Genomic DNA, 17,935 nt, shown 5'->3' on the forward strand with positions numbered 1-17,935 from the left:
TTATAATAGGTAGGTACGATGCATTTGAGACAGAGTCGAAATAGTATGCATGTACGTACAATGCAATAAACACGGGGTCACTGCGCCCATAGATAAAAGAAAAGAGTGTCAGATTAGGGTTGCGAGACATTAAGGGCGGCAATTGGAATATAAACGCCCTATTGACATATTAAATGGGCGATGTATGAAAGATAAAAGAGCCGTTGCAACAAAGGTGCCCCGACGTTTATTAAGATTATATGCATAGTATTCTCATTCGCTACTGACTAGATAATGATTTTTTAATTACCATCTTTAAAATGCACGTTAATTACATCGATCGACCGCCTGGTCATTACTCGCCAGGTGCGTCTTCAGCGTCCAAAGTATTAAATAAGTCGGCGTCTGAGTAAGGTCGTTTGTCTACAGTTTCACATTGGACCGTCATCTCGGATCAGGTGTTTATCGCTAGACTCAAAAGTGCGGAGTGTCTGGGTATGGGGAATGTAACTTTAAAGAGATTTGAACCGGAACGGCGCTCCGGTCCATTTCGAGCCCTGTTTCAAATGGACTATATCTACATTGCAATAAGGGCGATTCTTCCATTTTCGTCAGATGTACCTATATGTAGACAACATTATTATCAAATCACGACTCTGGAGCAAACACTCATTAAAATAAATCCACATATAATAATATTATCAGCTGGATCCACGACACACGAGTATAAAGGCGGATGATCTACCGACTACGACAAGTAAAAAAATCTAATATATAAATATTTATTATAAACATTAAATTAATAATTAGTATTAATAAATAATGCAGTCTTAATACATCTCTGGTGGCAAGCATCTGTCATAACAAAGCTTTTTTTATCTGGGGGGTCAGCCAAAATCGTCGGCAAAAAAAAAAACATTGTGTGCATTTTGCTGAATTGATAAATAAAACAAAAGCAAATAACATAAAATCTTTTATTTACATTTGTAATTCATTATTTCAAATGCAAAACTCAAGGTTATTGGCGAGATAAAATTATTTATCATTTTAAAACAGTATAATAATATTATCTATTATTATAATGCGGAATTATGGTGGTAATTGCGCACAATACACCGAGAAAGTGTGCGCCATATTGCTTTACTATCTCAACCTGAGAAGTCAGGATATTATTGCGGAGACATGTTCGGAAGAGGATTGGTGGCCTATTTTCAGGGAAAGGCTGTGGAGAAACAGGCAACCGTTCTCGAGAGTGGAAGAATATGGAATAAACTAAACACCTGTAAAAATACGTTTGCCATTCGTTTTGACAACTGCTCTCGTTTTATGCACCGACGCTCTTTCAATATTTGTGTATTTGAAGGTTGCAACACCAACTATTGCACGACTATAAAGCGTGTTTCATTTTCATAGGACATTCACACATTCAAAACCTTGCGTAAAAATGTAAGTACCTAGTGTATTGGAGAATAGCCTATCGGAATTATATTTATTAATCTGTTCTGTGCCTATGATCAATTAGAAAATTAAATTACACACATACCTACCACATGATTGCGCTTTGAACATTATATTTTGAACAACGAATGATCGTTTCAGTCGAATATTGAACGACTCGCAAGATAATACAAATACAATAAACAAAACACAGAACGTTAATTTCCATTTATATATTTTTTAACATATTGTGGACATTACAAATTATAAGTTTAAGGCGTTCACGCCATGACATTTAGAAACAAAGAAATATAAAACAGTATTACATAAAAAAAAGAGATAGATCAGTATAGAGATAGATAGTATGTTATTAAACAGTAGAAATGTGTAAATACAAAAAATATAAGTTAGATAGGTACAAGGAACTACACCAGATGAGTTAAGCAGACCCTATTTTAAGAATTTATAAAACAACGTCCACCTATACTCATTCTCACGTAGGTGGAATATATCAACACCCGAAGCAATTTCGTTGAACATAGTTATCGCCCTCCCAATTGGCATTACCAGTGGCAGGTTGATTCTGCACATTGGGAGAATAAACAACTGATGGTCTCTATTTCTAAGATAGTTATCAGGGACACACAGGTCGACAGTGCCCAGAATGCGAAAGGAATTATTGCGTATGACGTCGTTAAAATGTTTCGCATTTCTGTGGACCTACAATCTACATGCATATTTTCAAGAAGTTAAATAAAATATACCTAATGCAAGAAAATGCTTAACAAAAAAAAAATAGATTAAATTTAGGACGTGGTCTATCGGGATTTCTGACGGTTTAGGAAAAATGTGTATATGAAAAATGTACTTGTGGCGCGCCCGCTCGACCTACGCAAGACGTAAGTAATACGGGGTATATCGTGTCCGGAAATTGTACGTATTGGTCGTATCACAGTTCACCGTGAGCGGTAGCGGAAACAGATGACCGCATCCTTATTAGTATTAAAATAATACTCATGTCAAAAAATAGGTAATAAAAACCACCTGAATACAAGGGAAAGACAGAAGAAAATAGGTAGGTAAGTACAAATGCAATCATATCCGGTAACGTATATTCGGTGCTGTTTGGGCATAACCTGTTAACTGCAAAATGTTGAATTTACAGGAGAGCCATTTTAAGCTTTGAATTGCCCACATAAATTTCAGTTCATTTTTTTGTTTAAAATAAATAAAATAAAATATTTTAAAATAAATAACTGAAGAAGAATATGACAATACTTAGATTGTCAAGTATTTCGCTAATTAGGAAAATAAGGTCACTTATCAGTGATCAAACTATCGAACATGTTTAGGAAAAAGGGCGTAACCCACACAGAACAAATTTTACAGGAGAGGCATAAAACGTTTTTTAAATGATTTTGGTTTAATTTTAATAAAAAAATAGGCACAGACATTGGGTGCATGATGATTGATAATTTAGTGTAATATATTTTCGATATAAGTACTAATAATTAAAGAAGTTATTACAGAAATTGAGGGTATTAAATTAAAACATAATTAAAGCTCAATTAAAACCTGAATTTAGATAATAAATCGGCATTTGCGGCTTACTTCCTTTTTACATAAGGTGTATTTAGTTGTATACATTGTTAATGTCTAATAAAAGCACTTTTCGAAAAATAGAGGGTAACGCCCTTTTCCCTAAAAACAGTCGCTATGATAAGGTCTTTGGTCATGTTTTGACCAAACTAACCACTGTGTTTGTTCACACATCATCATATTATTACAATAGCGTTTTGAGCATTTTAAATGAAATATAGATATCGGGCTATTACCAAATGGAACATAATACTAGAGTGACCCAATTTTTACTCTTAACATAAAATGACCAAAAAAACAGTTATCAGGTTATGCCCAAACAATACCGTTCTGGTGAGCGCTCGTGCATTATTTTTTTTTATCTCAATGATATGGCCACCTCTTTTCGATACGGCAGTTCACGGTGAACTGTGATACGGCTTACGTACACTTTACATATTGTAATCCTTTTCAGACAGTGTTAAGATACCGTGGATAAAAAAGTTTCAAGTTTCACATCGATAACGACTAACGAGCATGTAAATAATTGTTGAGCGTATTTTGGCACGTAGGTAAGTGGGTACCACCGCTTTGGTTTATTTCTGTGAAGTCATAGATTTTTTCAACCTACCTATTAATTTCGTTTGAAAAATTAAGTTCACATTTATTATATTATAAGCGATACGGAGAAGACAAAATTGAATTATATTTCACACAGCAAATTATATTCACAGCAAAGATAAAAATGTATACTTATAATAATATGGCAGACAGGAAAATGGCGCGACAATTTATTGGGAATCCCAGTTTCCACGAATGTGAAAAAATACGTTTTATAGATAATATTTTATATACTTACTTAATAAAATAATGGAAACAAATTATTTAGTATTAATTATTGATACCATATTGTATACCTACACATATTATAGCAACGACAAAACAAACAAAAAAAAAATTGTAAAAATTTTGTAAAAAAAAAAATTCTATAAATAGATATAATATACTTATATATATAGGTAAGTATATTTTTTTATGTTACTTTTTTTGTATATAATTTAATTATTCATTATTCTTCCTCATTTTTCTCATGTAATTTTCTTATGTAATTTATTTATACCTATTTATGTTATTCTTACTCTCTATCTTGTTAGGCTTAACTATATTATAATGTATACATGGAAACTTTGCTGGTTGCAATAACTTTTCATTATTATATTTTAAATTTTTGTAATCGATATGTAACTGCTTGTTTCCTTAATAAATTAAATTAAATTAAAAAAAAACTCAATAAGCAACAATCAACTCGATGCAGATTGTCTGGGACATGCGACTGTAGTCAGTCAAAACCAAATGCCGCCTATTCGACGCTTGTATTCTGACGGTGCTGCATTACGGTAGTGAATCATGGCACCCAGTGACGTCCCGTGGGGGTAGGCAGATTGAGCGTCGCTTGGGGGCGGCAGTTGCCCAAAGGGCGGCAAATCGAGGAGAATCGTTAGGTATATAAGTATAGAAATGGAATATGGAAGGCCACTAGATACTCTCTATAGAGGGTATACGGCGAATCTAAGGGATGCTGGTATGATCTGGAATGACGCAAGAAGACTGGCGAGCGACAAGGAGGCGCTGTGTGGTGTCCATATAGCTCCAGCTAAAGGGCTGACATGGTCGAAGAAAATGTATACATCATAAATAAAGACGAATAAGTTGGACGAATATAAACCAGGGCTTCGAACCGGAACTGAACCGAAAACCGGAACCGAACAAAAAAAAAATATATCGGTTTTTTCGGTTCGGTGGGGGGACATGCTCAACGTACATCAAAATGGAGCTTTTATGCTATTTTCAAAGCATGATTCTGGACATTTCTTAAACGTTGTAGATAATCTATTTACATAATTTTGAAGCCTTATTATCCTTTATATTTATTTTAAACATTTGATGACTGCATAAAGTATTTTTATTAAATACAATAGTACTCTCGCTCTAATGTTTTAGAATATAGTCATATGTACGTCCATGTGAAGTGGTATTACGATTTTTTATATTTATTAATTTTTAAAAGCATTTATAAAACCATTAGTAAAATTTATGTCGACATTATTATAGTGAAATATTTACAATAAAAAATTATATTGATAATCTCTGTGATCCCAAATTTGACAAGAATTAGGCATTTTATTATTCAAAAAATGAGCAAGATTTACACATTTAAAGATATTTTTTTAAGATACTGATTATAAGATTGACCATTCAAATGTGATAAACGTTCTACGAATAATGTTTGCTTTATAATAATTATTGACCTAAGAATAAGGTAGTATTTTTTTGAAATACGCCATTTCTATTGGCATTTCCCAGTGGCTAAGCTACAACATACGGCCGTAGTCATAAATTGACAAACGATAAATGAAGTACGGAGTAAGATCATAGTATCGCGCGTGTTTATACCTACGGGCGTGCGGAGCCCTACCGGTATGTTATAAAATAGGTTGATTTAAGAGTAAAAAAAAACTTAATACATAATATGGAAACCTCAGAGACATACTTATTATTATACATATATATTGACGAGACGCGAACCAGTAGCCTTTGGGTTTCGGCCAACCTAATCACAACGACATAATAGCTACGCGACTGAAGTCTTAATTATCATATATTAAATTTAATAGTGAATACAACATTGAATAAAAAAAATGGTGTATGTATATAAGTAACTAACTATTCTTCAGAGTGCAGTGTGCCATGAAAAGTTTTATATTTTGAAAAGTGTACCATGCCGCGGAAATTGTTGGAAAACACTGCATTAAACAACTGCCGCTTTTACAAATAATGAAAACAGACATTTTCAGCTGGGTCGTTTCAAAATAAATCAATAAACAGAATCGTTACTATACCAACAATCAGTTAAATTTGATTTAATCACAAAGCAAGAATCAATTTAAAGTTTTACTGCCAATTAAGCGATTTACTTCCCATTTTCAATTTGATTGCCCAGATCTATGTAAGTGTTGAGAATTGAATGCAAAACTAACTCCCTCCCCTAATTGATTATTTATTTACTGATACAATTGAAGACATTAGAATGAAAACTATACAAAGACCAAATAGTGAATTTTACAGGAGAGCCAATAAACTGATTTAAAAAATATGTGTGGGCCAAAATAATTAAATATTTGCAGATACATATTTTGGTCTTTATCCTGTTTTCAATATCAATTTTATTATTTTATTTTTAAATACTAAGTAAGTGAATATTAATTCCGTTTTTTGGCTTATTTATTTTCATAAATGTTTTTTTATCACTTACAAGTAAAAATGTTACAAAATATGAGTATCAAAAATATTTTTCATTCATTTTGGGGATCAACATCTTTAACATTTTCGCCAGTTGTTTATTATTTATTATTTATTTATTTCCTTCCTAGGACGACGAGGAGTACTAATTTCTTCTTCCTCACTTTCTAAGATGTACTCAGAGTCACTATCTTCCATATTCTTGAACATATTATCTTCACGTTCACTGGACATATTATACACGTTTGAATTGACAGCTAAAAATATCACTGACGTTCGAATTAGAATGAAAACGAGATATAAATGGTTTATAATATATATCTTTCTCATTCTAAGTGAAGTTAGCTTTTAGCTGAATTTGATACCACTACTGACATCTTGTGGCAAAAGTAGGAGTTCGTTATATCTCGTTCTCGAACTCATCGATAGAGGTTTTTTAATTAATATGAAATTACCGGAAAACCGTTTTTAGACTTTTTGGTTTATATCCTGTTCTTATTCTCGGGTCTTCAATTAGCCGGCTCTCACATCTAAACTCGCTGTGCGGCAGCCATAAATCAAACCTTCAAAGTACGGCGATCCGGTCTGCGATATGAAGACTGCGCCTACCTAGCGACAGTCGCACGTAACCTTCGAAACGTATAGATATTTGGATGTGGCGATCGGCGAGCCGGTATAGGAATGACCAATTCGTAGGTGTTTTTATGCGACTTGGCGTCATCGACTCGGAGCCCGAGAAGCATGCAACTTGTCGATTGCAACAGCAGATGTTTTATTCAAACTAAACAGTCGCATTCAACCAATCTGCGGAGCTCCATTTAGAAACGTGTGATTTGTGAATAACGATGACGTCACATCGTCGTATTCAACACGTTGCAGGCGAGGCGAGTTTTGATGTGAGAGCCTGCTTAAGGCCGTCACACTTTGAAGTATCGACACATTTATTCAGATATCCGATATTTCTCAATATCGGACAGTTACTTTTCCCCTAATAATAATATTGAAATACTAATTGGCGATAACATGCTTTAAAATATTTGCAATCTTCATTGTCAGAGACAGTGTCCATATTGCACTAGCGAAGTGTGGAGGTAGGCTGTTAAGATCCGCCATAAATAGTGCACATTAAACTTTATTAGCTATGCGTATTTGTTTTATTGAACTAATGCTAAAATTTAAAGATAGTGTTGGTAAGTTTTTAAAAATCAATTAAACCCTGCCTAAACCAAACCATAATAGTTTTGGTATATTTTATGCAATACAACAAAATTGTGCACACCTTTTCATTCATACTTATTTGTTTTCGTTGGATTAATACATAATATTACACAATACCTATATTGTTGGTACATTTCTTCTAGTCCTGCCTAAACCAAACTATAATAGTTAAAATAATATTATTCTTTCTATAAAATGTTCAAAGTTATGTATGATTTAATTGCATATTTTTAAACATTAAACAAACAAATACGTATGACTGACAAAGTTTAGTATGCACTATTTATGGCGAATCGTAATAGCCTACCTCCACCCTACGCCACTGCCGTATTGTCAAAAAATTTTCACCTCTACCTCATTTCGGGTAATTAATTCACGTTTTCCGACACCTGACTGCATCATTAGAATATGCATCTAACTAAAGATTATCGTTAGAATTTTATTATCGGATACTAGAAAAATTAATGACATGTATTGTAAGAAAAGGTCATTCAGTATAGGTATACGCGACTATTTTGTTCGCAATAATAATGCATCGTATATAACGTGTACAAGGCATGCGAGGGGTCAAAAATATCATAAAATTTGTATTGTTAACCTTTACAACTGCTATCGATGCCAAAAGACGTTTATGTACGCAATAAAAAACACAAGTTTTACTGCACGTTTTTATTTCACTGCCATAAAGCAGAGTTTTTTTTAGCGGGCAGCCACTAACAGATTTTTATTTACGTGACGTCAACATCATCATATTTTTTTTAGATTCACAGAATTCCCTACTAGCAGTTATTGATTAATTAATACTATAAAGTTTCATTCTAAATGCATGAAATTTTATTATATAAGTAATATACGTTAGAATACGTTTATTGACAAGATCTATCTTGAAAAATTGTAGCGCAGTGATGTGTCACACGGAGGTGTTGTTAATAGCGTTGCTAACTTAACGTTTTTCATTCCAGATCTAGCATTTTTGAATAGGCATTTAGCTTGTAAAATGTGCATATTGCTTAAAACTTCTCATAACAAGCTGGAATAATAGTATGTCACCAATAACACAAATCTTACATACTTACCATATTTTAACGGTGACCAAATGTTGTACATTCAGTGATTTTTAGCTGTATGATTTATATTTATTGGTTGTGCGACACTAACGAATAACGAGATTAGACCAATGCTACGTTCAATAATCCGACACTCTGGATGTACATCCAGTAATCCGGCAATATTTGAAAACATGTTGATTTAGACGGAACACCCGTTGTACACTAATTAATTGGTCATTCGATATAATAAGCATGTTTTTTTTTTGAATTATTAATAACCATGTCCTTGTTTTTTCGTACAAGGTGTTTGATAGTAATTTTGAACAATCAAAAACACCCAGGCTTTGAGAAAATACATAAATATTGTGTCCTCACCGGGAATCGAACCCAGAACTCTCGGGTGGAAGGCAAGTGCCTTACGCACTGCACCACAAGAGCCGCCAATATAATAAGCATGTGTAGCGCTGGACCTCCAAATACTTTCTCCCTCGCACAGCATCCGTCGTCTACAGCCAACGCGGGCGCCCCCACCACAGCGCGTTCCCACTATCGAGTCGTTCCCCACCGGAGCGCACCAGCCTTATCAGCTGGACGGCGAGGAAGGGGTCGCCCAGTTGGCAATATAAGGCGACACACGGCCTAGAATCATCAGTTAACCTTGAGCCAGCTTGGCCCTGACTCAGCATACTAGTCTTGCTTGGTTTGAAAATGGTATACACGGCTTCCCGTAACCCTATCAAACTACAGTGAGCTATTCTTGCTAAACCCTGCTCAACACAGTAGTCTTGTTTGGACTGAAAATGGTATACACGGCTTCCCGTAACCCTATCAGTGTACAGTGAGCTATTGTGGTGAGCCAGGTACGAGCTCAGGTTTCGCCATAGTTATACCTTCAACAACACAACGAACCCTTATAAAATTTATTAAGGAAGTACCTACTTTTACCCTTATAAATGTTATTTAAATGCGGTTATTAAAAAGTAATTAAAAGCTCCGCGGTCAACAAGAAAACTATTTAAATGTGAGAAACTGTCATCGATAAGAGATTATTTTTGTTAACAAATTAATGTTTTGTTACTATACATACAACTGTTTTTTTTTATTAATTATGTAGGTATATCATATTATTATTCATGTTTTTATTTACCTAATTTTAATACATTTCAGTAATCCGGCACTATCAGATGTTATATTATAGTGCTGGTTTAGTGAGATTCTACAGTATTCAAAAAATACTGCTAGTTGCAAGCAGGGGCGTAACAAGGTGTTTTAACGCCAGAAGCAGTAACGAAAAATGCGCTCCTCAGGTTTATACAAAACTTGTACCTATGAACACTTGATATTAATTTCAAATTATATGTTCCCTAAAACTGGAAAAAAAAATAAGGAAGAACAATGAATAATCAGATAACAGTGCTAAAGAAATTGTAATACGTATTTAGTATTGCATACCGAAGCATTTTTTTTAAAGATAATAAGCACCAAAGAGATTTATTCTTGCATGTTAAAGGAAACTCCACTATTGCGCCCCTACCACACTTCTTGCTAAACCAGTGACGTCCCTAGACAAAATGCCGCCCTTAGGCAGTGCCAAAATGCCGCCACATTTTTTTATACAATACTTTTTATCATCCTTTCATGACTCCAATATCTAAAAATTATGTAGTATGGATACATTATTAACAAGATATAGGTACCTAGACTACTAAATCTAACATAAATGCCATCTCTGCTTCAATAGACAATATTGCGAGTCTACAGTTTCAGATAGGTACATTTAAAAATACACCTGCAAACTTCCATAACTCGCGAGTGACTGAGAAGAACGTGACGTCCAAGGACAACGGAAGTAAACTAGACATCTCAAACCCGTCAAAAAAATAAAGTCCTGTTGAAAATTGTATAGTACTTACCTAATTAATAGATAAGTATATTTTGTTTCCAACCAGTGAGCTGATTTTTTAATTGGAAGATATTTCCGTTATTACTAAGTTTAGGTAGCTTTCTATATATACCTAATGATTCTCCTCGATTTGCCGCCCTTTGAGTAACTGCCGCCCCCACGGGAAGTCACTGTGCTAAGCTACTGTTTTTCTTCCGATAGGTAAGATGAAATTATCAATAAGATACTGACGCCAAGTATCAAGTATGACCCCATTTCGGGGTGGATATATATAAAAATCAACAAATGGAAATAATATGACAGGAACGAGTCGGCAGGCAAAGCTCGCAATCTTTGACGGCATCGGATAGGTTAACGTCTCAGAGAACACAATAAAATTTGACATGACTGACTTCGGCTTGCAATAATAAACTTTTAACTGCGTATCGGCGAATAGCGCATCAGTCAGTGCTTTATAACAATATTAAAATGCATATATTGCCCAGCGTGCATTTCCGTTTAATGATTTAGGTCTTTACATTATTTTTATGGACCGGTTTAATTGCTCGGAGTAAAACGGTACAAGTAGATATTATAAATAACGCAGGTGTGTACGTATACACATCTAATAATAGGTAGGTTTGTTATTGAGAAATGACTTCGGCCACTATCCGGTAATGTAGGATTATCAAATAAGAGATAATACATTCGTATCGTCCAGATCAAAATCATTCAATTCATGCCAGAAAAAATCAGTAGCTAATCATGTTTCTGTAGTGTCCTCCATTGATACGAGGGTGGGTCAATAAGTCCTTAGAAAAGCCGACAGGTGGCGCGACTAGTACTGTAAGCGGTTTGTTTTCATGCAGCGGCACTACCGATTCAGTATGCTGCGAAGTTTCAATCAGATTGGTCGGGTTGTTGTGTGTTTCTCGTACATTTAAAAAAAAATTTGCTTGTGGAAAATGGAAAAATGGAAAATGGAGAAAATTGAGTTTAGAGCTGTTATTAAACATTTTAATATAAAAGGGTTAACAGCAAAGGAAATAAAAAATGAGTTGGATTTAGTTCACGGCATATCTGCTCCTTCACTTGCAACTATTTATAACTGGTTAAATGAATTTAAACGTGGTCGTACATCAACAAAGGATGAACCACGCTCAGGACGTCCTGTAGAGGTGACTACACCAGAAATGATCAATAAAATCCACGATATGGTGTTAAGTGACCGAAGATTAAAGTTGAGTGAGATAATTGAGGTTACAGGGATCTCAAAAGGTAGCGTCATTTCTATTTTACATGACAAATTGGGCATGAAAAATATTTCTGCAAGATGGGTGCCGCGTTTGCTCACAGTCGACAATAAACGCAATAGGGTGGTGGCCTCTAAAGCCATGTTGTCGCTCATGCAACGCAATCCGGATGATTTTTTTCGTCGCTTTGTGACTGTAGATGAAACATGGATACACCACTATACTCCCGAGACGAAAGAACAGTCAAAGCAGTGGATTGCGAAGGCAAACCATGTCCAAAGAAGGCGAAAACCGTAAAATCAGCTGGTAAGGTTATGTCTACTGTATTTTGGGATGCACGTGAAATTATTTTCGTTGACTATTTGGAAAAAGGAAAAAAAATAACAGGGGATTATTATGCATCTTTATTGGACCAGCTAAAAAACAAAATTGAAGAAAAACGGCCTCATTTAAACAGGAAAAAAATCCTCTTTCATCAGGACAATGCCCGTGTTCACACATGTTTACGATCAATGGCTAAAATTGAAGAATTGAAGTTCGAATTGGTCGACCACCCACCGTATTCGCCAGATTTAGCCCCCAGTGACTTTTTCCTTTTCCCAAACTTAAAAAAATGGCTAAGTGGACAACGTTTTTTTTCAAATGAAGAAGTCATCGATCGGACAAATGCTTATTTTGAGGACCTTCCGAAAACTTATTTTTCTGACGGTTTAAAAAATATTGAGAAACGTCTAACCAAGTGTATTGAGCTCCAAGGAGATTATGTTGAGAAATAAAAAAAAAATACAAAAATAAAAACTGTTTTAATACTTTTTTCTAAGGAATTATTGACCCACCCTCGTAGTAACTGCATTGCCATTTTCGTTTTCAACAAAATACGGTCCAATCACACCTCCAGACCATAAACTACACCAAACTGTTAATTTTTGTAGATGTAAAGGTGTTTAAAGAAAAGCAAGTGGTTTTTTATTACTCCAAATGCGACAACAATTTGTACTTATTTATAAATCGATTTAACCAAATATAAGCTTCATCGCTGAAGATGATTTTTTCATGAAATAATGGGTCTGTTTCAAGTTGCTCTAAAGCTCAATCAGCAAAATTTCCACGCACCAAATAATGGTCACTCAATTGAAGTTCTTCTGTTAACTGTATTTTATATGCCTTCAAATGCAAATTGACGCATTGCAGTCATCTTCAAATTACCCTTCTATCGATTTAAGAGAATACTGCGCGACGGTAAGGGAAAACTATCAAATCAAGAATCAATTAAGGCATCCTCATGGTTGGTTTTAAAACAACTGTCACGTAAGTTAAGGAAGGAAATAACAATTCTTCTCCATCAAAATCTCAATGAAATTATATTACAACTGAATGTAGATAGGTAGACGGTTTTTACATTTTCACAAAAACAAAACTAAGATGAAATTTTGAATTCCCGAGATTGGGGATTTCCAGAAAAGAATTTTCGAGAATTCTCGAGATATCAGGAAATTTAAAAAATACCCGTAAAAATCCTAAAATCTGTGTAAAAACAGACAAATTCCAAAAAAATACGATTTTTTCAATTTATGTAAGAAGACAAACAAAATAGAAGTAGGAAAACAAAAATAATTCAAAACATTGCTTATTAAAATAGGATTTCAAAAAACACAGACTGTCAATCGCTGCGTTTGATAATCGCATACGTTTTTTAGACACAAAATTCCCTGATGTTGCAAAAATTGCGCTCATTTTAAGTCGACGTTGGCTTAATTGTGTTAAATGCCCCGATCAGTCTTTGAACGTGTTTTGTGTTTTCTGTTCATTTTTTTCATATAGAAAATCGTTTTTTCAAAAAATATTTGATAATAAAGAAATCCCGAATCCCGAGGAAAGATTCTCGAGATCCGGGATTTCTCGAAATATTAAAAATTTCAATTCTCGAGATTCGGGATAGAAAATCTCAAAAATTTCTCGAGAATTCCCGTCGGAAAATTCCCGAAACCCAACTCTAGGTACACCAATATAAATTTATACATGCACAGTGTATCTATGTTGATGCAGTTGCTATTAGAATAATAATTATCAGATTTATTTTTTGTTAAATTTGTTGAAATTTTGAAATAGCGTTCGTTGCGTAGGCCCCCTCAAAAGAGTATAGTGATCATGGCCCCAACATCCTGTACTCGACGACCTCCAGACCAGGATCATTGGCGCAAGAAAAGTGCATGCAAATCTAAATAGACAAAACAAAGGTCGATATTTTATTAAATCGCTTTTGTCTTCTGTTCATCTCATTTAGCTTCACCCCCCCCCCCCCCCTTGTGGGGGCGATGATAGCAACGTAATAAATTAAGAAATAACCGACTACGCCGATTCATGTAAATTGTAAAGCATCACCAGTTTATGCCTGAGAATATTTCAGGAGCAGTTATCCAATACTTGAATATATAAAACTATGTGAAGAGATCTTTACGTCCGCAATAATTAAGACACCGCATTTTTTTGACGCATCCAATGCCTTTGTGGCGACCAGGTCGTATGGCCTGGTGGGCCCAACAGCGGTAGGACAAGAATAAGTAACATACACGAACGCGAGTTATATACTTAACAATAAATTATCAATACTTACTGATGCGTCGTGACATTGAAGAATAGATGTGTGAAGTGTGGCGCAGCATCCTCAGGTCCATGCGGCGCCGGGAACGATAAGACCAGTAGAACAGGTTTCCTCGACGACCGCTGCTTGCTGTGCCGCAGAAAAGCCAAGGAGTCGTTTGTTATCAGGTCCGGATAGTAGTCCTAGGAGAAAAGATATTATTAACACATTCAAATAATTAACTCCAATAATCAGTGATGTCCCGTGGGGGTAGGCAGGTCATGCGTTGCATAGGGGCGGCACAATGCCCCCCACAAGGGCTCTAGCTTGAGGGCCATGCGTGGCGGGTCGACCAGCAAAGTAAGATTAACACGCATCACAAATTTAGTCTAATAGTAAAATAAAGTTAAGTTAATGCGCTACTTTACTTCAGCGCATCTATTCTATACACAACACTGCTATCGGCGTTTATCGAGGGTGGTTTATCATATTTTTGTATTGAGGTATTATAATTGTTACAATAAGTTAGCCGTTTAAACAGTAAGCACTGTCCATCTCGCTCTAAAAGTTAGCACACCCAAGAGAGGTGCTAGTAAAACATAGCACTTATTATAACAATTACAATCAGTTTATTGTAAGAATTATAATACTTCAATAAAAAAAATATGAAAAACCACCCTCGATAGCCGCCGAAAGCGACTGATATACTGATAGTCTTGTGTATAGAATAGATGCGCAGGACTGTTTTATATTTTTAATATGCAATTGTGCTTTTTTTAATGTGCCATGAGCAGAACATTATAGAGGACGGCGAATGGAGGTAATATTAAAATAATACAGTGCAATGTTTGTATTTGATCCTTAATTCGCCGCCCTTTATAATATGCCGCCACTATGCAAAGCACGGTCTACCCAGGACTTCACTGGCAGGCACTCTACCATTACATCACCGTGAGGCACAGCGTGTCCGGAAACTTGTACGTATGCAGTTCGCCGTATCACATTTCACCGTGAAATGTTGTACCGGAAATATAAATATGACCGTGTATTTAAGATCGTCGAACCTCTTTGGGTCGTATAGTACTGACATAAAATCATGTCTAAATAAAACACGGTTCTTGTCGGTTTTCACGTTACAGGAAGCCAGCACCAAACAAATTTTGAAAATAGTTGATATACTGGATTATTTGTTAGGTTAGGTTAGGTTTTCATTCTTGAATTCATGATTTTTGCCAAAATCAGCTATGAAAATTGAATTATTATTCATATTGAATCTAATAAAATTGGAGACCACTATAGTACCTATACGGTCATCTTTTCTGATAAGAAAGCTCACGGCGAACTGGGTTTGGGTCGAAATCCCGAATGCTCAAATCCCGAATGGCCGAAATCCCGAAAGTCAAAATCCCGAACACCGAAATTCCGAATGCTGAAATCACGAATGGCCGAAATCCCGAATGGCCGGAATCCCGAAAAATAAAAAAATACAAACAGTAATAATTGCGCAATTCAAGATAAGTGTTAGGATTGCGCAATTATCACTGTTTGTATTTTTTTTATTTTTCGGGTTTTCGGCCTTCGGAATTCCGGTCATTCGGGATTTCAGCCTTCGGGATTTCGTCCGGCACCCCGGCGAACTGTGTCACAGTGAAATGTTTTAAGTACAATTTAAATGTAACCGTGGCACAGACGCTTGATTCTTTTTATTTACCTTGTGATAATCAAATCCATGCTTGATCTTCTTCCCGTTCATGTTGATGCTATAATTGTAGTATTTGCTGTTCATGATGAGACCTCCCCACTCGCGCCAGCCCGGCGGGATGTACGACCCGTTGTACTTGTTCAGGTACTTCCCGAAGTAGCCTAGAAAGAAGAAGACAAAACACTTTATTAATCATAATACATAATATTAAACAGCTACTGTCAACGGATGAAAACATCAGTTTACAGGCACTGGACATTTTCAGTTTTACCCAGTGATATAAAAAGCTAACGTGTTTGTGACGAATGGTGCATTTCCGAAACTCGGAAACGGATTCCTCTTTTTAGCATATTAATCCATCCTTGACTTGATCAAGGTCCCTTTGAGTTGCTTGTGATTTTTATACAGACATCATGGACAATAATTTTATATTATAGCGCGTGTCCGTAAATTTGTACGTATGCAGTCGGCCGTATCACAGTTCATCGGAAGCTGTTGTATCGGAAATAGATGGAAGTATATCATTGAGACCAAATTACGTTGTACAATAAAATTTCCCGCTTCGACATATAGTTAATGTTAATGGATGGCATTTCTGCTAAATTAGCCTTTGTTCAAATTATCAAACACATTTACTATGAGCCGGACAATCAATCAATTGGACACTTGAAATACGATCAAAATGTATTTTTTCTTTAATAATACGGATAAGGCACAGTGACAAAGGGTGGAGGTAGGTTGTTAAGTCCGACATAAATAGTACACACTAAACTTTGTCAGTCATACGTATTTGTCGAAATTATTATAAAAAATTAGTCGAAAAATGTTCATTTATCTATAACATATCTAAAATTATGCTATTAAATCATACATAATTTTGGATATTTAATAGATAGAATAATATTTGTTATCTATTATGGTTTGGTTCAGGCAGGGCTGAATTAAAAAAAAACTAACCAACACCATGTGTTAATATGTATTCTTAATTCAACGTAAACAAATATGTATGATTGAAAAAGTGTGCACTATTTTTTCGGATCGCCCATAGCACACCTAAACTTTATGGTATGATTTAGGCAGGGTTTAATTTAATTTAAAAAACTAACCTAGACAATATGTAAATTATTGTAGTCTTAGGCCATCCGCTCAACGTGAATAATCAAAAAAGACAAGACTGAAACTCCAGTTTCTAGCTAATGTATTTCAATGGCGTCTGGAATCTCTCAGTTCAGTCCGCGACCGAAACCGAAGAGTCGCGACATGCTAGTCTCCTGGTCTCTCAGTTTCCAGTCACCCATAAAACAGTGGTACCAATATCAATAGATTCGATGAAAAATCATATTTTCTTACCAAAATTGGTAGCACTGAACTTAACTAAACAAGCATGAAGCAATAACAAGTCAAAACGTCAAAAGTTAAAAAAAAAAGAGCGAACCGATTTTTAATTTAATATATGTGGCAGATGTTGAGAAATACTCTTGCCTATATAATTACAGGCTGCCACAATATTCCCGTAAGGATATTACGGAAAAGGCTTAGAATTAAGTAGGAAAGACAATGGGATTGACCATGGCCCCCACAAGGGCGGGGGGGTTGATAGGGCTCTAGCCTGGAGGCCCGGGCTCAGGAAAGGTCCATCGTGACGAGTCGACAAGATTTAGTCAGATAAACACAGATCACAAATTTCTAATAGTAAAAAAAGTTGCCTGAGGCGCTATTTTACTTCAGCAATTGTTAACTGTGTGCCGATACTCGACAACTCCATAATTCAAATGGATGTACAGATAAAAAATACAAAAAGTCGCTAAGAATAGGTACACCTTAATTTTACCGCGTACAACGCTACTGCAGCGCATCACACTGCACTTTACCCTTAGCGATAAGTAGGGGGGCACGCTTCTGGATGTGGGGGCCATGGGTTTGACAGTTTGAGGATATGAAATTATTGGGTTTCAG

At 35.4% G+C, this 17,935-nt stretch overlaps 1 protein-coding gene across 1 annotated transcript in view; it reads right to left on the minus strand.

Moving 5' to 3' along the window:
• The window catches only part of Sulf1 (Extracellular sulfatase Sulf1), a 76,617-nt gene that overhangs the window by 38,673 nt on the left and 20,009 nt on the right, over window positions 1-17,935 (minus strand). The window contains exons 3-4 of the mRNA XM_085951612.1: window positions 15,989-16,140; window positions 14,311-14,480 (exon numbers count right to left, since the gene is read on the minus strand). Of these exons, the coding sequence (XP_085807738.1) occupies window positions 14,311-14,480; window positions 15,989-16,140 (322 nt within the window). The remainder of the gene's footprint in view (window positions 1-14,310; window positions 14,481-15,988; window positions 16,141-17,935) is intronic.

Source organism: Rhyacophila brunnea, unplaced genomic scaffold (genome assembly GCF_057557595.1).
Source record: "Rhyacophila brunnea isolate RB1 unplaced genomic scaffold, BYU_Rbru_1.0 scaffold_24, whole genome shotgun sequence".
Lineage (NCBI taxonomy): Eukaryota > Metazoa > Arthropoda > Insecta > Trichoptera > Rhyacophilidae > Rhyacophila > Rhyacophila brunnea.